Raw genomic sequence first — 22675 nt, 5'->3', positions numbered from 1 at the left:
TCAGTCAGGTCCTTTTCATTTGAGCTTATTTTCAGGAGTTTCTTTTTTGTCAATAATTGACTTGCTTTAGTTTAAACTATTACGATTTCTGAAATATTCAAGAAACATCTGTCTGGGTGCATCTAGTTCAAACTGCAGTGGTAATCTGTGTCAGTCCTAGGTCATTAGACTCTTCTCTCTCTTGAGGACAGTAAGATGACATTTCCACGACTAGTCATACAGGTTTGTTTGTCCCATCTGTCTCCCTCATATAAGCCGGGTCTTGCACAGTGTTTCTGACTCTGCTGGTGCTCTGCCTGTCCATCCTCGTCTTAAAGGGGAAGCAGAAGTCCTTGAAGCATCTCTTGAAGTTCTCATCCAAAAAAGCATAAAGGATTGGATTGAGGCTGCTGTTGGTGTAACCCAAAGCAATGCAGAAGTAATAGCTGGATATAGCAGCAGTACTGTGGGACACATCCCCTAAGGCTTCAACCAGCACGAAAATGTGAATAGGAGTCCAACAGACAATAAAAACTGCCACAACCACCAGAACCAACCTAGTGATGCGGCGCAGGTTTCGGTCTTTTTCTCGAGACCCTGAGAGAAGCCGTACACTTTTAAGGCGCAGGATCATCAGAGTATAGCAAACAACTATTATGAGAACAGGGATAACAAATGCAAAGACAAAGACACAGATTTTCATGAAGATGTCCCACCACACGTAATCTCTGTCTGGAAATTGCAAGGAGCATTCAGTGCTAGCAGTATCTGGGAATGAAAGAAGCAAGAAGAAGAAAATTGCTTTATTATTAGATATTCTAAACAATGTAATCATCATAGCATAAGCTAGTAAAAGTGATTAGCATGAAATGTGATACTAATAAATAGAGTTACCATTAAATCACTCCAAGGGAAGCTTTCAATTACCACTGATACTGGTTTTATGCAGCTGTCTCTAGAAAGTACTAAGAGAGATAAGGGCTTTTTAAAATGCATAATGTATAAAATTTTGTTTCCCATGGGAGGATCTAAAAATGCAGAGCACAAAAAATAAAAATTTGTAAAGCTGTCTCCATTTGAATCTCATTGAAATGTAAAGCTAGAATAAATACCATGTTCAATGGAATAGAAATCTCATGATTGTTCTCAAACTACGTATGGTTTTGTTTGCAGGTGGAGAAAGATTTTTGGTATCATGAATGGTGGGAGCTGAATGAGATTTTGATCGTAGGAAGACTTTGCCCATATATGATTAATTGTGTAATAATGTCTTCCCACGTGCCTTCTTCAGTGCAAATGGAATACACATAAGTGCTTGCAGCCAGAAAAACTGGCAACAGCTTCTTGTCAGTTAAACAGAAGCAAATAAAATATGTCTGTGTGTGGAGTCAAATGGAAGCTACTCTTTTTGCAGATCATGTAGTTGAAAATTCAGCCTGCACAGAGACTGCAGGATCTGGGCCACTGACACCAGCCCACTCCCTTTCTGATTGCCCATGTCAGGCTCCAGAGTAACAGGCTGTCACTTAATTTCATGTCCCAGAAATATTCCATCTGATAGAAGGCTGCTAAGGAATGAAATATTTGATGTTTCATTCGCTAACCTCATTGGAGCCTTCCAGCATATAAACTGTACAGAAAACCAAAAATCAACATAAATGACAAGGCAATAGAAAGGGTAAATTTACTACTGTCAGCAGTTAAACTCTATTGAAGACAAGTCAAGGTAACACATGGATTTTTCATTCTGAATTGTAGCTTAGTTTTATCCTCTTGAGCACTGCACTATTCTTTGCATTTTTTTTTCATTTTCTCTACTAAATTTGTAATTCCTCTAAAAATTATTATGTATTTGTTTTTATTGAATCAGATCTAAGGGCTGAATGATCCAATACACTCTCTCACATCACTTTTTCATGTCTCCAGCAGAACTAGTCATAAAAATTCCATCAAGCCATATTTCCATGCTATTGAAACATTTCACAAATGAAGATGATATTGCAGAGAATTTGTTTTCTTAAAAACAACTGGGGGGGATGTTATCATTATAGTGTCATACAGACGTTTCTGTGGTTAGATATCAGAAAGCTGTTACTGAGTGACATCGAATACTAAAATATTCAAATAAAAAAGCTGAAATCAAAGCTAAATATTTTGAGGATATATTTTAAATAATATAACAACTAATGGATTATTCTAAAAGCTGAAAAGTGAACAGACATCTATTTCAAGCCTGACGGAGGATGCTAAGCTGACAGCACAAGTATGACTCAACAGGGTCTGGACACTAAGTCAATTTTTCTAAATCCTTTGTCACCCAGGTTTTCATAAATGTAGTCGCTTTCACTTAATTTTATTCTAGAAATGTCAACATTTGTCTTCAAAGAGGTTCTCACATTCATTATTACTGTTATTTGTAATAGTTCATAGCCTGGCAGCAGCAACAAAATCAGGATGCAACAGTAATATCTAGACTAGTAAAGCTGCACCCAGTCATGCAGTTCTGGATAAGAGTCAAGTGTGATCAGGGATGACTGCCCTGGACCACATTCAGCTGCTCACTGAAACTCCCTTCCAGAGAAACTGCCTCTTCAGACCTACTGAGATAATGTAATATATTTGTAAAAATAATTATGTCATGCTTCCTACATTTTAGCACAATTTGTAGATGGCAATGGTATTTTAGAATTCCAAATTATAGGATACAAATTGAATGATTGTCTTACATCTCATTACATTTTCCTTTCTATGGAAAAATCTTATTCTAAATTCACTAACATTCACGTGTTTCACTTGATACATACAATGTTATGAATTTTTATGCAGCCCACTTACATCTTCTCAGTATACAACTGGCAAGCAATCAAAAAAGATCCGTGTCATAATACACAATATCACAATAATTTTCAGGAACTTTGGAAGACAATAAAATCCAACTTACATTTTATTCTTGTTTTTTTGAAAAGATGCAGAACTAAGTACAGCCTCACAAACTGAGTACTTAAGATTTCATACTGACCTTTTGCACTCTGAAAGCCAAATATTTCAAATACATTGATACACTTAAGAAAAAATACTGCATTCTAGATGGTATTATAGTGTTAGTATATTTTAAAATGTGTTTGTCAAACTACCATTTAAGATTAATCATAATCTTGACACAGGAAATAAATCTGTTTAATACGTTTTTAATTAAGTCACGTTCAGGCATTCCTACTACTCTGTACTCAAATGGAGCCTTCATACTGTTACTGGGAATACTAAGTACCTCTAATTTTTAAGTTTTTGTAAGTGAACAATTCTTCAGCAAGAAAGGCTCCATTAAGGCCAGAGAGCGAATATATACACAGATGTAAAATGTATTCTGCAGAGAAAATGTATCCAGAAGGACACCCCTGGGATCAGTCCTGTATGGTGAGAACAAAAGGGACTGAGCATGAGTTGGGAACTTTAAATATAATCACTTTCCATTTGATGTTGGGTTGTTGATTAAATCTGAATCCAACAGAGGCCCCGTAGCATATAGACAACAACTGTTTTGACCAACATAACATACAGTTTCGGTCCCAAGCTCCAGCTGTCAGGCAAAGGGAGGATCCTTGCTTTTCCCCTTCAGCTTTTATCAGTGAAATTCGTGAACACACCAGACAAGATAATTGGCAGTAAATGCTCCAGAGAGACCTTAGATCAGACAAGCAGGGCTGAACAGCAGGGGCTGACAAGCATTTGCCAATCATTTCCAACCTCATTTGGCCCAGCTGAGCTGTGTATTACAAGTCTTTGTTTCAGGAGGAAGAAAAAGCTGCCTGACATGTGGTGTGGCAAAAGGTACTTGTTTCTGGCCTCAGAGCAGTCCCTTGATCAAATGTGATGCTTAGAGTGAATGACAGGTATATTCTTCTAATTAAGCAGGCTCCAACAAAACACCAAATGGAGCCAACGTCTCATGGCCTTCAAGATCTCATACATAGTGAAGCAATAACTCTTCCCTAGTGAAGATGCTTGGAAATTAATATTTTTCTGATCTGGACATTGTTTTATGGAGTCTGTCAAAACCTTACTGAGAAGAGTTACAGCATTACAGACCAGAATACTTGGTCCCCCAAAGGGCTGAAAGAGTTTCCAGAGAACTCTCCTGTCACCTACCCACAAGAAGACCAATAGCAAGAACAAAATCTATACTTCTTCAGCCAAATCAACCAGCCCTTGAGCAGCTCTTACTGAACTCTTGTTTGCACTGATCTATGTCAAACAGTTTAACACACAGTATTTATTGTCTCTGCTAGATAGAACAGTGTCCTTATGTAAAGTTTAGCATTTCTCTTGGGAGGAGTGAAACCTTTCTAATAGAAAAGGTTGGTAATTCTGGAGATATTAATAATTTTTCAAAATATTGTTCACTTTTTAAGTAAGACTACCACCAAATAAATATGCATGTTTTGTGTTTTATCAAGCCATCCATTAACAGGATTGCCCCAACCCAAGGATATCTTTGGAGGCCTCAAGCCTTTTGAAGACACTGAGGTGCTCCTGCATCACAGTAATACCTCTAGGTATGAAGTGTGTGAGAAAATGTTTCTCCTCTTTCCTTCTCAAGGAGGATTTCAAAATGAGATTAACTCCATAGTAGTGCAGTTTTGTTAATGAGTCACCAGTTATAGGGGCTAAATTTGCAGTCCTCCATGGATTAAAAATTTCAAGCAGAGCCTACAAGTGGTCTGTGTATGAATCTCTTTGACTTCATGTTTTTGTAGTTGTTTCTCTGCCATGGTCTGTGTTCTCAGTTCTTCTGCTGATCTTTATTCTCAGCTATTCCAAGTCTCCCTATACATCCCCATCTCTTTTTAATTAAGAATTTGAGATACTGTCATATATAATCTAGCTTGATTTTCTCTCACCAGATACTGACATTTCCTTTCTTCAGTGTGACTTCAAGTTCTGTGAAATGGCTGTTGGTAATAACCTCCCAAGTCTTAAAACTAATGAGAGTTTTAATGTTAATACTAACGACGAGCGATCTAGCTTCTGCTCTTGGAACTTCATCAAAACTACTCTTGCAACACCTACAAAAAACACCTTAAGCCCACATTTCAGGTTTCATCCTAAAGTGATCTTTCCACTGTGATCGAATTCCTGATTATTTTCCCCTGCTGTTTGCTAGTAGTTTTTGATGGTCTTATTCTATCACAGACAATGCTTCTAATTGCATTTTGTTCTTTTAGTTGGTCAGGGCATCTGAGCTTAAATGATTTCACGTCACACTGTAATTTTCTGCAATATATTATGTTACAAAATGTCAGAAATTTAGACATACTTCTGAAGGAGGAATCAATTACATTTAATCAATGTTCCAAGCTACATTTTATGTCATTGGAGCAACAAAAATACTGAATTTTGAATGTTCACACTCACCTTCCCTGACTTTGGTACCTCCAAGAACTATTGCAGATATACCAACAGATGAGGACAATAGCCAGATACAGATGTTGATTATCTTTGCCTTGAGAGGTGTACGGAAGTCCAGAGCCTTCACAGGGTGACACACAGCAATGTATCGATCGACACTCATCATGGTCAGTGTGAATATGCTGGTAAACATGTTATAATAGTCAATTGAAATAACTATTTTACACAGCACATCACCAAAAGGCCAAGAGTTCATCAGATACTCAGTACTTTGGAAAGGCATAGTTGTGGTAACTAGCGCATCTGCCATAGCCAGATTGAAAATGTAGATGTTGGTTGCTGTCTTCATCTTTGTGTACCTGAAGACCAAAAATCAAAAATAAGTCTTCATTATTTCAAAGACTGATTATGTACATTATGTAACAGTTTATCAACTTTGTCATAGTTTGTTTTTTTTCTGTCCTTTCTAATTTATGACAGAAGCACAAACAAATGCAAGACCCTTGGGATAATAGCAAACACATTTGACTCAGTTTCTCAGCACCTAAATTAGCAGTTAGACCTATTCACCACAGGCAAAACCAAGGACATTTAATCTAACTAGCCAAATGCTGGCTTCAATTCTATCTTCTCAAATCCTTCTACAAGAAAATATCATTCATTGTTACATTTGCAAGTGATCAAAATATTTTGCATGTCCTTTTCTTATAGCTAACTGTCAGTGATTGCCAGTTTTCTGGGTTTGTTTTGTGGAAGGAACAATTATCCCAGTCTCCGATAAGAATCCATGTTAGACTGCTACATCTGCCAGGTCAGATTGCCTCTTCTACAATAGTTTCTTTCCCTTGAATTCACTACAATGATGCCAGCTTATAAAAGTCTTAGTCATTTCCCTTCTTCGCTCCTTCACTTCCAATTTCTCCCCCTTTCTTACCATTAGCTTTTCCCAGTCCTCTCTTTTGTGACTGCTAATGTGAAAGGTGACTCCTGTTTAAGTAGGATACCACAGTGGGAAAAATTTATCATAGCAATATTTTTTCTGCATCCTTTAATTTCATCAAAATGAAGCACTTGTTTTGTCCAGCTGGTAAGAACCTCAACCTACACAGAAAGATTGGATCTGTTTTTTTGAGACAGCACCCTGCTTTCTTCTGCCCCGATGACAGTTTGAGGGGACAGGCTGTGCCCTGGGGTGTGGGTGAGTAGTTCCAGTTCTGCTATGGACACCAAGGATGAAGGAGAGTCTGTTAACACAGGGATATACCTAACTCTCCTTTCTGAAATACTTCCCTCCAACTAGTCACTTTTGGTCGATGTTGTTAATTTATTATCAAATTCAACAACAGATTTTCTTTCTCAAAACTGTTTCAGCCTTGTATTTTGAATGTATGACCAAACTAAAATGTGCATATGTAGCACACACAGAAACACATCGAGCTAGATTTTGCTATGTGTCATTTATAATTTACAGTACAAATATAAGATTTGATCAGTTAGGCTAATGTAGGGCAACGTGCCTATTTGCCTTTAAAACTTTGATATGTGAAACAAACAAACAAAAAAATTTAAGAAATTTTGAGCAGTGTTGACAAAATGTACCAAATACATAAATTAGCTAGTAATTAAGATACCGGTAGAAATGTCATTTTATGATCAATGTGAAATGTTGAAAATAGGATGAGTTTTTCTAAAACATTCTAATTATGACCTACTGAGAAAATGAAACAAAATAATGGTTTGAAGCATAGAAAAGAGAACTACAAGGGAAAGGAAACTCTTTCCACTCAGATACCATAACCAGGGTCATGTTTTGAACAAAGTCAGAACCAGTGAAGCATTAGAAATCGCTAAGCAAAGACAGCCAAAAGGAAGCAGCAACAAAAAGCCTACACTGATGACATGACCCCCATGGTCCAGACTCCTTCTGCCCCAGATCTGCCCCCTTCTCCAAGATCAAAGCCAGAGCAAGGAGGAATCTGCCAGTCCAGAAGCCCAGAGCTAGGCTTCTGCCCCTTCCCAAATCAATCTCCTCAACAGGCCCTGCAGCAGAGGAGACTATATCTACAAAAAATAAATATAAGATACATTAACAGACTAGGAACTTTCCTCCTGGTAAAAAAAACCAAGCAACCAACCAAACAAACACAAAAACAAACAAACAAACAAACAAAACCCACAAACAAACAAACCCCAAACATACAACAAAAAGCACCACAAGTAAAACAGGTCTGAGTGCATCTCAGATGTAAGACTGAACAAAAACTCGCCAAACAGTCAGATTGTAAATCTGTGCTAAAATGGACTAATTATCATTAAATGCCTGAAAATGAATAGTAAGAAGGTGATGTTACTGCTAAGGACATCACTGAGGATATTTGGAATTGTTGTCTTTTCATATTGAAAAGAAAAAAACAGACTGAAAAGTTGGAAAGGATGCATAAAAAGCACCGCAAAAATAAGTGAAAAGACTAGAGAAAATTCTTACTGTGAGTAACTTAAAGAGCTTAGCACTTTTAGTTTATAAAAAGGAACACCAAGAGGTGACTTGATTACAGTGTCTCAAGGCCTCCATAGGGAGAAAATAGCAGGTACTGAAGAGCTCTTTCAGACTGCAAAGAAAAGCGTAACAAGGCCAAATACTTAAAAGCCAAAGCCAGACAAACTCAGCTTAGAAACAATGACGGATTTTTCCTAACAGCTATGGTGATTATTACTGGGAACAAATTACACAAAAAAAAAGAGTAATTTTTCCATCTTTTGATGTCTCGAAATCAATGTCTTCTGCTTTGCAAGGACTGTGCTTCAGTCAAATACAAGTTACTAGACAATTTAAATGAAATGCAATGGCCTGTGATAAGAAGAGGTGAAGTGACTAATAGTTCTTCTTAAACATTACTTCTGTAGCTCTTTAAAAACTTCCCCAAGGGTTTGGATAGGCAAAGTTTATTTTTACATATAGAAAAATTAGTTTGACCTTTTTTCCTTAGGAAAAATCAGAAAAGTAGTGAAAAATAACTATGAGGATTTTATTAGCCTTGAAAAATCAAATGTCTGAAAATCTTCATATCCAGCATTTCTGTCCCTCACAACCTGAATTACGTGACCATATATACCATATTTCTCCAGTACCCTTTTCCCTTCTTCCCCCATCTTCCAGTGACACATCAGGAAAGACCCTCTGTAAAACAGAACTAGATTTTTAGGTAACTTCAAAATTCAAATTTTTGAAGCTGCAATACAAAACATGTTCTCTATATGTACTGCTTCTGTTATACACATAAAGTAATCAGTTTTGCTTTTTTTGGACTATGCAACACATGCACATGTAAGAAAATTAGTTTTTCTCACTACTATTGATCTGACAGGAAGGATGTCTTGTCATTCACAGGTACCAAGAAATTCAGTCATCCTCACACCAGCATTTAGACAGCTTTCAGTGTAACCATATCAAAGCTGTATACAGGAGTGAAAATATAATGGGTAAATAAAAATTCAGTGTGCCATTCCTCCTCCAGAGATCTGTGAAAGCTTTGGCTCAACTCAGGAATACATAGGCAGATAACAATCCCAGCTTTGATAACTTTAACTGGTGTACACCTAGTGCTTTCCCATAGCTCACCAGACTGGCAGTCCCACGACCAGCTGGCCTTGCCCAAACCCACTCTGGTTCACAAAGCACAGAGACCTGCTTGCACCACTCAGTCTGAGCCAAAAGAGGCACCTGACCCCTTCTCTGCAAGACTTCAAACAAGAAGGCAAGAGACCATTAAATACTGCTTCAATAAATACTTCCTTTCATTTAGGCAATCATTTTTCCCAGCCACTGTAGAGGGATCATGTATACCTAGCTCAGGGATGAAGGGTGCACTGGTCAATTTCAGCAATGCTAAATCCAAGCACGTTTCACTGATGCAACCTTAAAATTCACTGATCTCATGCTAGTAATGTAAAGAGCTTGATTACTTTCACCTGAAAGCACTGGTCTCTGTGTAAATTAGATGTTGGCCTTTAAAGCTGTTGGGCGATATAGATTAAATCATATGTTCATTTAGAAGTTTGAAAAAAACAGAAATGTCTTTGAGAATATGGATTCAATCATCTAAACTCCTTTCAATGTTTTTAGTTAAACACCTAAAAATTACTAAATGCCTACATGCCTCTGAAAATATGCACTAATAGGCTTAATCAAAAGCCCAGTTAAAGTACTGGCCTAATTGCTGTCGCTGTCAGACACTTTGAAGAGGACACTGACCAAGTCTTAACTCAAACATGAGATGAGACATTTAACTGCTTTCCTACAACTGATTCTGTTGCACCAAAATATAGGAGGCAATATTTTACATGGTTTGGGTTTTTCCCACCATACCCACCCATATCTGCACTTGAATAGGGTCAAAACGGTGATCAAGTAAGGGAATCTTGTCTTCCTTTGCAAAACAAAAATTATTGATCAAATACCTGAATTTCATTTAAGGAAAAAATACTACTATCTGCTTTAATTAGTGTAGCAGAACAGATAGGGGAAACCTGGACATAACTACACCATAGATGGCACAGTGGTAGTTAATGACAAACGTTTTCTTAGTATCCTTGAGATATAACTGTCAAAGACCATTAAAATATTTATAAACTATTGTTGTATAAAGTATTCATGGGAAAACTCTGTGTTTAGAAAACAGTTTGCTAAATACTGAGATTTCATAACAAGATTACAGCTTTTCTAATGTTACATAGGAATGGAAGGTCCCTCTTTGGACTAAGATGATAGAATCTGATTTCAAGGGGCAGGAAAACCTCTGATGACTTAAGCCACGTGGTGGATCTTGTAGACTTTTCATAGCCTCTGTAGACTTTAAATAACTGGAAGATATATAGAAACCCTGCAGAAAAACAGGCAAGATGAAAAGTAAATCTTTGATTTGGATGCATTTTTGGATGGATATATGTGAAGAGTTTTTAAGGAGCAATACTTAAATTATGTCTACTTATACATCCAAAGTAAAATGCAGAAACTATCACTACTTAGGCTAAGTCCATTTTCCAAAATGAAAAGATTTTGAGATTGACTTTAGACTGACCCTTAGAAAATCTCTGTTTCTCAGCTGACTCATCATTAGCTGTACTTTTCCTTCTGGAGTAGAATTTACTTTGCACATTTTTTTAACACAGTAAATAGGAAGAAATGACACCTTCAGACTAAGCTTATCAATGAAATTGTGGTAACGGAAGAAGGAAGCGTGCTATTAAGAAGCTGGTATACTTTCAGAAAAAAATCAAAATGCATTATTAAATCTACTAGTAGAGCCTCTTAGAGTTATTATCTCAAGCAGAGGAAAAGAGTGTGATTCTGAAGTGGACTGTAACCTTAGTAAAGTTACTAAAAGCTGGGAAGAAGGCTCTGGTCAAATTTTTTTCAAGTGCATGCAACAGGCTGAAATGTTCCTTGCAGTATGAAATGAGGGATGGGGTGAGGAGCAAGACTAACAAATATACTACAACAACATTCTCCAGTAGCAGAGTGAAAGTACAAAAGCATGAAATACAATGAGGTGTAACAAACACATATTTTCGGCAGATACCTGAGTCAGTGAATGAAAATGAAAGCTAAAGCATATCTAAAAGCAAATTGCAAAACACCTATCAGCAGGATGCAGGCTCTGTTCCACTAGGTTCCTCTGAATTAAGTATATGGAGATCAAGCAGCTGAAAAGCTTAGTCAGAAAAGCTCTAAATCTCAAGGCTATATTCAGGGCACACTCAATATCATAATGCATCAGAGCAGGGAAAAAAAGAGAATTTATTCCAAACATATAACATGTCAGAAGGATGACTCAGCTATATTTTGTATCTTAATAAGTCAACATAAAAGGCTTATGTCAATATGAAACTAAGACTGAGGTCATTTAAAGAATGTAAAAATTAATATGCTGCTGTTTCCGTGTTCATATTGGGTTATATGTTATTACCACATTTTGAATTGCAGCTGGAATCTAGCAGGGGATAGGACCTCAGGAAACACTTTAAATAAAGGCAAACGTTGTAACTGCACATATTTAAAAATTGCCTGTCTTCAACATCAAAACTGTTAGAAGCCTACAAAAAATTGTATATGTTGTCTACAAAATTGTATCCTAAAGTGGCATTCATTATATTAATAAGCAACTGTAGGTGCCTATTTTCGAGAAGCTTAACGAAGGAAAGCACAATCTTATCTTTTATTGTCTCCTCAGGGAGAATAATCTACCTGAATGTCAGAAGGCATTAAAAATCTCACCGTTTACCACTATCGTTACTCCTCTGAACTATCCACAAACTGAGCCTGAACAAGATCTTGCAGATTTAGATTAGATGTGGAAGCTTTCCTTCTCTAGCTCAAGAACCAGCTTCTGAATTGTAGAAGAGATGCTCAAGTCCACATATATCCTGATCAAAAAGAAGAAAAATTCACACTACTTAACAAAAATGAACTTCTTTCCTCCTTCTGTGATAAAGATTTCTAATATTTTTATGTGAGCTTAGGAACCTCTTTTTTTAAGAAATATGCTTAATGTTAGGAACATCAGTACTGTGAAATCTGTGATTCCATGATTTTGCTAGGGGAGCTCAGAGAAATATTAAAGTTCTGATATTTATTGTGGCTTAAACTGAAATAATGAGAATGTAGAATTTTAAAAAACCGGTGCTCTCTCCAAAACCAGTATGTCTACTTTTATTATTAGAGAGCCTGGACAATTAGCTTAGACTAAGTATCTGATTTTTTTTTACCTCTGTTAATAAGATGAATCTAGACCTCATCAAGCAGCTGACTCTGTTGAGAAACTTTATGCTGCTGCAGATGTTTTTCAGTAACCAGTCATGATATGGAGAGTTCTCAGGGTGTTACACAGCCCATCCTAATACTTCTTCCTTGCCACAGGTACATTCCACAGATGAGTGATAAGTCTCTGTTTCTGGTAACATCCACCTTTCCCATTTTCTTATCTTTTTTTTTTTTTTTCATTAAGGACATGAGCCCCCTTAGCAGAGCAAAATGCTTCCTATGTGTTTGTGGGCAAGGGGAGTGAGTTTTCTATGCTGTAGGACAAGGATTGCCTAGCAAAGAGAACAAATCTCATTGCTCAAGCAGATAAGGATACCAGCTCCAGCAAAAGATTTTTCAAGGTCTTACTTTCCTTCTTATTCTTTGGAGAGGCTCTGATCTCCATAGGTAGCTATGTATGCAGAACTTGGCTGGAAGCAGTCAAATTTTATTGACCATTTGCTCCCCCTACATGTTTCTGCAGGAGAGAAATAAGAATTTTACAGTATCTCACAGAGGGGTTTTGGGCAGTGGGTATCTCTCTTGTTCTCAGAACAAGGCACCCGCTGTTCATTTTGCCACAAGGACAAATAGTAACTGCCACTGCTGAGGGAGTTTTATAGGACAACTACAGTCTTGGATGCATGGAGACCTGAATCTGTGGTCAGCACTCCTGCAATAAAGTTGAATGGGAGGCAGGGGACCTCATTCTATAAAATGTATAGGATTATATGGTAAGACAACACATGCATATATCAGTAGTGAGGTAGCTCAAAGAAAAGTCTTCAGTACCTCTTAGGACTCAGTTGGGAGGCTTTATCTGGACTCTAGCCATTCATCTGTTATCCTCACCTGCCTCAGAGGACTCCATAGCACAGTCTAACTGAACACACACTTTTCCAAAGGAGATGACACAAGCAAAATAAAATGCAGGAAACTTTAAGATGCAGTCAACTAAAAAAACAAACAAACAAACAAACAAACAAAAAAACCTAGCTAATAGCTTCCATAGTGAAAGCATTGCTCTTCTCCTGCACACTTTAACAAGCCAAGCATTCTGAAAGACATGTCTAACAGTAAGCCCTGATGCTGTCTGTCAGCCTACAACTGTGGTAAAAAACCTTTTCTGAGTGTAAACACTAAATGAATGTTGAATTCCTTGTCCAGGCCAATCCTATCATACAGGTTCCTACCTATCACTACTCAAAGAGGCCTTTCCTATTTGCCAAATGGTATCCACAGGTCTAGGCTGCCTACAACGCAGCAGGAAGTGGATTTAGCTATGTAGTCAGTCAGCAAATATAAAATACTCTGTTTTCCAGATGCATTGTAACTAAGTTTGGGAACCCTAAATATTCACTCATAGTGCACTACTGAATGACACTGACTTTTGGAGCAGAGAGGAGCAGTCAGGCAGAGCACTCTCTGTTGCATAAGAGAATTGAAGGACAGGGGAAAACAGAAAGGTTCAGTGCATGTTCTTGCCATGTATTAGTGGAAATTCATGCACTGAAAAAAATCATGTTAGTGCTCTCATACTCATGCAGAGAAGATGGAGGTTTCATTGTAAATAATGTTTCAAAACTGACGGTAGCAACTACCTAGAATTAATTTTCACTTCCCTAGGGATTAGAAGGTGAATCTAATGAGACATGAACCCTCTATCTTCAGGAGAAATAAATGCTTCAAAGATGATACACAGACAGGTTAGCACACAAAGGTGCTCTGCACCTTCACATACTCTTTATTTATATCTTTTTTACATTTTGCAAAATGTCAGCATGGTTACACACTACTCTTTCCATGTCCTCATTCCATCTATCCACACCCTTCAGTTTGTGCACTCATGCCCGTCTGTAGACGAAATAATGTTCATTCTGCCATTTCCACATGCCTTTCTAACTCCACAAAAGAGAATTGCAATAAGCGAAGCACCAAGTCTATCTTGAGGAGAAGAATGAAGGATTCATATTTTGCAAGAATTACTTGTTTCTTACAGATGGGAGGACCAAAAAAGAGACATGAAGTAAACTTCCTAGAAGTGTAGTTTATCAAAGCTCTGGATGCTTTTCCTTTAGAAAACAGTGTGTAATTGAAATCAAAACTCTCCTTGGGAGCTCATTTGTTTCAGAAAATTTAACTTAAGGGACAAACTAATCACAGTTTGACCAAACAACAAGAGTAGGTAAGCCAGTAAGATCATCCTCCCTTGCTCTTAGTGCACCTCAGGACATTCAAAGTCATCGAGTTAAGAATTTCCTGCCACAATACTCTTTCACTAAATTCAAAATCCTCTCTTGGGAAAAAACAAATGAAGGGTCCCCACTCTTCCCTTGCTCTGTCCACCTTCACCAGAAGGGCTTAGACAGCCTGTGTCTCCTGACACCATCACCACGCTGTGCTCCCTCCCCACGCTTCAGCCAGGAGCATGAACTTCCCCAGCATTCTCCTAGCTGAGGACAGGCAAGCTATCTAAAGCTTTCTGCCTTGCCAGTAGCCAAACTGGAAAGTTCTTGTAAGTTTTCACTTTTTGCCAGTTCAAAAGGGCTCTCCATAATTTGTCTTGCTTCCAGACATTGATTCCAGTTACGCCTTTCTCTGAAATAGATGAATACCTGGCTGCTAGCCCAGCAAAAGAATCTGGATGGATACCAAATTACTTTTCAGAAGCCAAACAGATTACTCACTATAAGCTATAGCCTCTCTTTAATACTGTCTCTAGTAAATATTCCTTCTAATCCATTCCTGGACTGTCCCTGCTTTTTTGTTATCAGCTCTTCTTATCATAGCATCATATTGGGAACCCGTGCTGAGTTTCTTGCCTGCTTAGAAATCCTAGGTCTCATTTAGGCATTGTCTAGCAGGGTATTAAATGTATTAGAAACGCTGAAAACTTGTGTAAATGACTGAGCATTTCAAACTACCTGTATTGTTTTGTAAACCTGTCCTCTTCCATTTTTTCTGCTCTCCTGGTCTTTGTGCCATCTGTAAAAGCTGTTGGTAATAATCAGTCTTCCAAGTTGTGATGGAAATTACACCAAAATTGGCAGAATCCACCAGAACTACCTCCACTCAGTGAGGTAAGCCCAGATGCTCTTAGGTCCTGGGATGAATTGCTATCAATCTATTTGATACCTCAGTACTGATAATAGTAAGGTGTCAAATGTTTTATCAGGTTAAAAAAAAGGTAAAAAGCCACAAAGTAACTACAGTTAGGCCTTCACTTCTAGAAGCCAAACTGGTGATTTCATAAAAGAATAAAGTTATACAAACTGCAAGTTATATGGAACTGGTAATTCAATTAGGCTGACTCTTCTGGAGCTTCATTTTTCAGTTCAGAACAATATTCTTTCCAAATGTAAATTAATAAAATATGAACAGTAATTAAAAGTAAATGAACAAGTAATCTTTTGAAGTTATTAAAATCTAATATTGATTTAAATCAATATATTTAACCTTCATTTTTTGCTACTTTTTTTTTTTTTTAGTATTTTCATTGTGGTTTGAATGAACGAAGAAGATTTAAAAACAATCTGGAAAGGATTCAATTTTAGATGACATTTATTAATAGACTCTTCCTGTTACGTAAGATGCCACTCGGTTCGATGAATATAAGAACAAAAATGCATTACTAAGTATATTTTTTCTTCAATATTAGACTAAGGAGAGGAAGACAAGCTTTCTCTTTCCCCCTAGGAGTGAATCTGCATATCTGTGACATAGCCTCTTGTTCAAACTGTTTTTGAATGTAGAAAATTATTCAGTTCACTGGAAGCTTGAAAGATAATTTTAAAAGAAACACAGGATTGGCTATTTAAGATCCTTATGACAGCAGCTGTTCTCAGTAAAGGACTTCAGGAATGTTAGAGGTAATGCACCTAGAAAAGTTAATCTGGGGTGGGTAAAAGAGAACATCTCCCAGAGCTTTTACTAGAGTATGTTTATGGTTTTGATAAGAGCAAATCTATAGTAAGGTTGTAACTGTAGTCAGGACACTTTTCCTTCCCTCCAATTGTGAAGAGAAAACAGAATTTTCTTTAAAGCCAGAACAAAATTTTAGAGAAATAAAGTCAGGAGGGAGGAGGAAGAGAGAAAAAAGACTTTTTTTTGCTTCCAAGGACAAGTAACTTTATTTATCAACATCAGCCAACTATTTCACTTCCAGAAATATCTTCTAAAACCTCAGAGGTAAAGCTAATCTCAAAAGAAAAGGTTTGGGGTTGAGATTATTCTGATCATGTTAAGACACACATAGTTGTATAAGTTTATTCAGGTGATGTCAGATATCTCCACCTCATTTCTACAAATTCATTTCATACCTCCCCTCTTCCTTCACAGGGGGAGGACTGTGCTCCCCATATAGTATCTGTATTTCCCACCAGTGTAAGAGGTGATGCCCTGTTTCTCTCTTACTCTCTCCTGAGGAAAAGCAGCAGCTGCAGGAGAACGTGACATCCCATGTGCCACAGCTCAGTATGAGCAAGGAGGCACTATCAGCCCACCTGTCTGGCTTCTGGCCCCACAGCAGAACCCATAGGGTTGGTCCACCTGCCTCACACCCCCTTGGAACACAGGGAGAGTTCCTGCAAACCACCCACACCATGACACCCAGGCACAACAGGCGTGTGAGAGAGCAGGGTGCACCACATACTCAACATGTTAAAAACAACCACGCTCAAAGCACCCGAGGAGTCTGAGGTACTTGCAATAGCCCTGGTCTCGTTCTTTTAGGATTTTTAGTGACTGGGCTCTGGCTTTTAAATCTAACAGTTGCTGTATCTTTAAAGGCAGTGAATACTAGTATCTCCATTTTACACACAACAAAACCAGGCTGCAGGACTGTGATGTGACCTTCTCAGGACAGGACAAAGTGTTGAAGCCTGGTAGTAAAACTAAGAGAAGAATCCAGATCTCCTGAGACATGTTTTAACAGATCATGCTGCCACTACTGTACTAAAGTGTCATTCCTGAAGCTTGCCTTCAACATAAATCTCTGTTTACAGGAGCCGTATCAAATTCTGCTGCTTTTCTTTCAGGGCCTTGCATATGTGATCAAAGCAACATTCTCCTGGTTTTTTTCCCTCTAAAACAGGGGTGTCAAATCTATTTTCACTGAGGACCACATCAGCCTTGTGGTTGCCTTCAAAGGGTCGAATGTAATTTTAGGATTGTATAAATGTAGGAGTAGTGGTTTTCCCTTCCAGCAGAAATGCAGCCCACCACACCTGAAGGAGATTTTGGACACCCAGATCTCTACACACAGGCTGCTGAGATGCTGACCTGCTGGTCTCTATGAGCTTCTTTAGCATCCCTTGTGCAGAAGTAGCAAAACCACCCTTTCTGGGGGTATTAAAGCAAGGAATTGGCCAAGACCTGCCTACACAATGGCTTTCGGCTGGATTTGAGCCTGGTTTTGAGGCATCTCAAGACTATTTGGCATCTCCTGAATATACTGCTTAATTGACACTTCAATAATTTCACTGAAAGTCTCTGAACATAAGGGATCTGTTTTGTGTCACCCAAAAGATGACTCAGAGTCAGCCCTGAAGTGGTCAGGCAAGTGGACTAGATGATCATTGTAAGTCCCTTCAAAATGAACTATTCTAACATCTGGTGATGTTTAAAAGAGCAAAGGGCAAAGAGCCAGGCCTGCTTTGCCTGCTAGTCCAATAGGGTTTGGGAGGAGAGCAGACGGAAGTTTCAGAAAGATGAGAAACAGCAACACAGGGTCTCACACAAACCCTGTGCTCAGCTGGAGAGTGAAGAAGAGCCACAGGCTGTCCCCATCCTCCTTAAGAGTTGTGGAAGCTGGAGGAGAGGTAGCATGGGGTGGCTGGCAGACACGATCTCCCTCGTCCTTGCCACCTTCTTTCACAAGCTTCCCACAGACCTTGGCTTTCCACACAAAAGGACATCACTGCAGACTACATTTTTCAATAGGCCATTGAAGTCTATCTTGAGATGCAATCATGCACAGAGTGGATGTGAGTGAAAGAGAGAGAGAGATGAAAGGTTAGGACAAAAACGAAGAAAGTAAAGAAAGTACACCTCTTGCATAAACATTTGGAATATTTCAAAATCCTAAGAAATGTTTCAAACTGTAGGTCTGTGTATACATGCACTTCAGCTAATGATTCTAGCAGTGGTTAAAGCGTTTGCCACAAAAGAAACCTAAGAGAGGGAGATACTAAAAAAAAAAAAAAAAAAAAAAAAAGAAGAGAGGGAAAAGAAAACAACAGGTGTTTTGTCATATTTATTTTCTGATCATGCAATCAAGAGATGGACCAAGAGGAAACTGAAGCAAAAGGAATTGTTAGGAGAGAAAGCCATATCTAGCTAGACCCTCACAAAAATAATCTTAGGAGGGTAACAGATACAGAGAAAAAAGGAAATACATACGCTCCAGTTTAATGCATACATGTTAACTTTTAGGACTCTGGTTAAGTCTGAATTTATTTCCACTGTACAGACCACTTAATCAGCTGACATTGTTAGTGACTGATGGCTTAGAAAACCTCTGTCTTTGCAGCTATGTGTGTGTCAAGTATGGAGTCCCCTTGCAAGAAAAATACAAAAAGAAATTAAATCTCTGAATGAAGGGGGAAAGGGCATCAAAAAGCTGGAGCAAACTAGTTTCTCCACATTGACCACAGGCATCCTTATTTATTGCACTGACTATTAAAGGGGATTTTATATATGTACTCCGCATCTATTTTTTTTCAGAATTTTTTGCTGGAATCAAATGGACTTTGAAACAAGAGTCCAAAGAGTTGCATGATTTCAGCCCCTTTGGTTGCTCACTATCGCCCTGCTGATCTGCATTGTCCAAACATTTTTATAAATTTCAAATGAAAAAGACAAAAAGAGAGAGAAATCATAGTGCAAACTGAAATCTAAAATATACAGCGATAGACAAGTGTAAGTGCAAGTATAATTATTGGTGCATTTCACTAAGTGATTTAATATGAAAAACTAACACAGAAACACAGCTTTCTCCTTTTTCCTAAAGAACAATAGAAAGTATTTCAGCACCTGCTTTGCTTTCTTCTGTCTAACACCAACAACTGGATTTAAACATCACTAGACAAAGACACAACATCCCTGGTTTTACATTAAGCATTTCCACATATCTTTATCGTTTCCTTTTTTCCCCACCTTGTTAAACAAGCCACTGGGTGACAAGGCAGTAATGTGTAAGTGTTCACACGACTAGACACATAAGCCATCTCTAGGGGACTACTCACAGGGGAGAAAAACTGCCTCGCAGAAGTTTCTTTCTCCCACTTGAGCTTCACCTCTGGTGCGAGCAGCCTCTCATCCCTAGAGGGCACCCGATTAACGCAGCTCCGGGGCACTAAGCGCCTTTCCCACAGGCTGCAGGATTCATCACTTTTAAACAGCTTCTGTCTCTGCACGTTCAGGCAAACCACTGGGACTGGAAAGGTCTGGGTCATCCCAGGTACTTTCTTCCAGCTCCTCATGTAAGCGCTCCCAGAGACCTTCCATAAAACCCCCCCCCTCCCTCCACTGCCAAATTTAGAGATGGCCATATGCACCTCCTTCAACAGATACTCCAAATCCACTTACCTTATGATGACAAACATGACCAGAGAGTTTCCCACCAAGCCGACAACGAAGACCACTGAGTAGACGGCAGTGATGATGATGGGGATGGCAGGGGAGATGCTGGTGTGGTTGTGCTGGGTGTCCCCAAAGGCCCCGGTGGCATTGCTCTCATAGTCCGTCCAGCCCAGCATCCAGCTGCTGCTGGTGCTAGGGGGACGACAGGGTCCTGGGGAGCAGGTGGAGTCTGGCTCCTCACGGAAAATCTGTACGGGGGCATCCATAGGGACACAGACCCCTCAGGCAGGAGCGAGACAGAAAGGAGAGTGCAGAGAGCAGGAGATGAGTATGCTGGAAAGAGGGAAGAGAGGGAAAAAAAACAGAAGCGCTATCACAGCCACCGGACATTAAGACCTCTTAAATTTGTACAGATTAAGGGGAGTTCTGCTGTGGTGGGAACAGTAATTCACCAAGCACAGACTTAAGCAAAACATATTCATATTAAATAATTACAAGTTTTACATCTCTCTATGTAAAGGGTAAGTGCTTCTCCTCCAGGTGCACAAGGAAAGTTTTCCTCCACTTTCAGAGATTACACAGAGAAACAAATCAGATGAGAAACAGCTCAGATCCACCCCCACACTTTAACCCTCTGTCTCCCATCCTCCATATTTTAAGTTAAACAATCTCCTAGTGGCAGGGGCTCTTTATTACCTAAGCTCTATGATAAAAGGAGGACAGAAAGAAACCCACCACCTCTCTGCACATTTGCTTTGACATCCTGACCTGAGTTATTTTTTTTCCCGATCCCATGCCCGCTTTCAAAGAAAAGATACATTAATGACACAAAATACCTCTTTCAATCCGGAAAAAGGAGCAAAGCCTTCAAACAGATGCTCTTGGCAGGAAAAGAAAAAAACAAAGCAGCTCCACCTGGCTCCTGGAAGCAATACCGACCTTTGAGGACTTTTGAACCTGAGGCACCTGAGCCTTCAGAGAAGTGTGCTGGCAGGAGAGATGATTCCTGGGCATGAGATGCAACGTGAAAGAAAGCAGCAGCTGCTGCTGCTGCTGCTGTTCCAGCTCCCACCACTTCGCCTTTTCCCTCTCACGCTCCCTCTGCCTCCTGCTCGCTCTGCCAGGGCTCCAGCAGCACTCTGCACTGATGCACACGTTCTCTGTCTCTGTCCCTGCAGCTCAGAAGCTCACATGACTTCGCTCTGAACACCGAGAGGCAGATAAATTAAAAGAAAAGCAAAAAATAATTTCTCTAATGAACGAATTCTTATTTCTAATAAACTTTTCCAAGCTGCCTTTCCTCATTCCCTCTGTACTCTTGGGCCTCAGGCAATGATCTTCTGTGTCTTATTGGATCCCACATGCTTTTACAGATGCTGAACAAAACAGGAATTTTCAGTTTAGATGCTTTGCCTGGTCCATCAGCTCTTTTGTGCCTCAACTTCATAACTGTACATCCAAAGCACTTCTTGCTGGGTGGCCATGCCCCTGTTCCTTTATACCTGCAACTTGGGAGAAAGTCAGAAGCTGACTATCAAACCAGAAACGAGCACCCTGATTACTGTCCTTACTTTATTCAAGCTGGCCCACATCATGTGAGAAGCTAAAAATTCCCTGTAGCACTTCTGGAGCTCTGCCGTCCCCAGCCTCCAGCTGCAGCCAGAAGTGGAGAGATGGTGTGTGCAGAAATCATGTCCCTCAGAGCATCAAGCAGGGGTTGGGACCACATGCATCTGTACTCAGGATATTCCTTAACTGGCAAGTAGATCTAGAAATTCCCACCAGGAGTCCCTCTAAATGGCAAACTGGAGAGGTGAGGCAAGACAGTTGTTCCCACTTCCTCGGAAGAGGTGATGAACAGCCAGACTGGCTACATCTCAAAGTGTGCAGCAGGAAGGCAGATCTGCAAGGAACAGCAGCCAGTCTTGAGCCTCTGGGCATTTGGTGAAGATTAAACAGCCAGGAAAGGGGTTGTGGGTTTCCTTCATCCTTTTTTAATGCTGAAACTTTACTCCGTACTCCTCTTGTTGAGTGTAATCAGATTGCAGTTTCTATCTCTAAAACATTTTTTTTCTAAACCTATACTCAACATAAGAAACTATGTCAGCTGTAGAGTCAAAAGTCATGAAGGAAGTTTAAAAGGCACAGAATCCCCTCTCCTAGAGGCAGAGGCTTGTGCAAATGTGGTGATGGCTTCAACTGTGGTCCCTTCTTTCTCCAGAACATCAGCATCTGCTCACCATCATCTGTATAGAGCTGTCTGAAAGTTTAATCCCTAATGAAGACATAAAAAAATGCAAAACAGCAAACATGTGACAAAGACATACAAAGCCACACACATTTTAAGGATGGAACACAGACAGGATAACATTTTGGAATAACAATTTGGAAAGGTAAAGTGAGATCCTAACATAAAATGTACCCCTATACTGTTTTTATTCGTTTTTATTCTCTGCAATCTCTTGCAAATGTACTGAAGGGAATGACTACTGCTTCTGCTTCTCATACATAGTTTTACTCGGAAATTTTCAGCTTCTTGTTAACAATTTTCCTGGACTTCTCCAGATTCCAGAAATAAAACATAGAGGAGAACTGTAAGATAACAATATTTTAGCGTTCATTGATAATTCATCTCTTATGAGCAACCATTTTTTTTTTTGTAAGTACCTTAAATATGAGCATATACAGCTGAAAAATAACCAATAAAATGGAATCTAAGGGTTAGGCTGAAGTGAGGAAGGAAGAAGAAATAGTTTGTCACTCTACAATTGCTACAGGAGGATCAGAAACTTCTACATGAGGAAGAAAAGTCTGTTGTCTCTCTGCGTAAATCTAAAGCACAGATCATGTAAAAAGCCCGGTAAGATTAAGAGCAGACTCTAAGGCTTTTCAAGCATCAGTGGCTAGACA

General features: G+C 39.1%; 1 protein-coding gene across 2 annotated transcripts; it reads right to left on the bottom strand.

Annotated features, from left to right (window-relative positions):
• Nucleotides 1–214: 214 nt before the first annotated feature.
• Nucleotides 215–20031, bottom strand: OPRK1 (opioid receptor kappa 1; the record flags this gene model as incomplete). 2 transcript variants are annotated; one of them, XM_080339697.1, is made up of 3 exons in its annotated part: nt 215–737; nt 5388–5744; nt 19772–20031. In XM_080339697.1, 3 exons carry the CDS (start codon nt 20029–20031, stop codon nt 215–217), a joined length of 1140 nt encoding a protein of 379 aa, XP_080195823.1. The 2 variants fall into 2 exon arrangements, with proteins under 2 accessions (XP_080195823.1, XP_080195822.1); XM_080339696.1 differs by having other exon boundaries at nt 215–747; nt 5392–5744.
• Nucleotides 20032–22675: the final 2644 nt, after the last annotated feature.

The sequence above is a fragment of the Nesoenas mayeri genome, assembly GCF_963082525.1.
Source record: "Nesoenas mayeri genome assembly, chromosome: 2".
NCBI classification, from domain to species: Eukaryota; Metazoa; Chordata; class Aves; order Columbiformes; family Columbidae; genus Nesoenas; species Nesoenas mayeri.
Note: the sequence above shows the minus strand (reverse complement) of the source record. Positions and strands in the feature narration are given on the sequence as shown.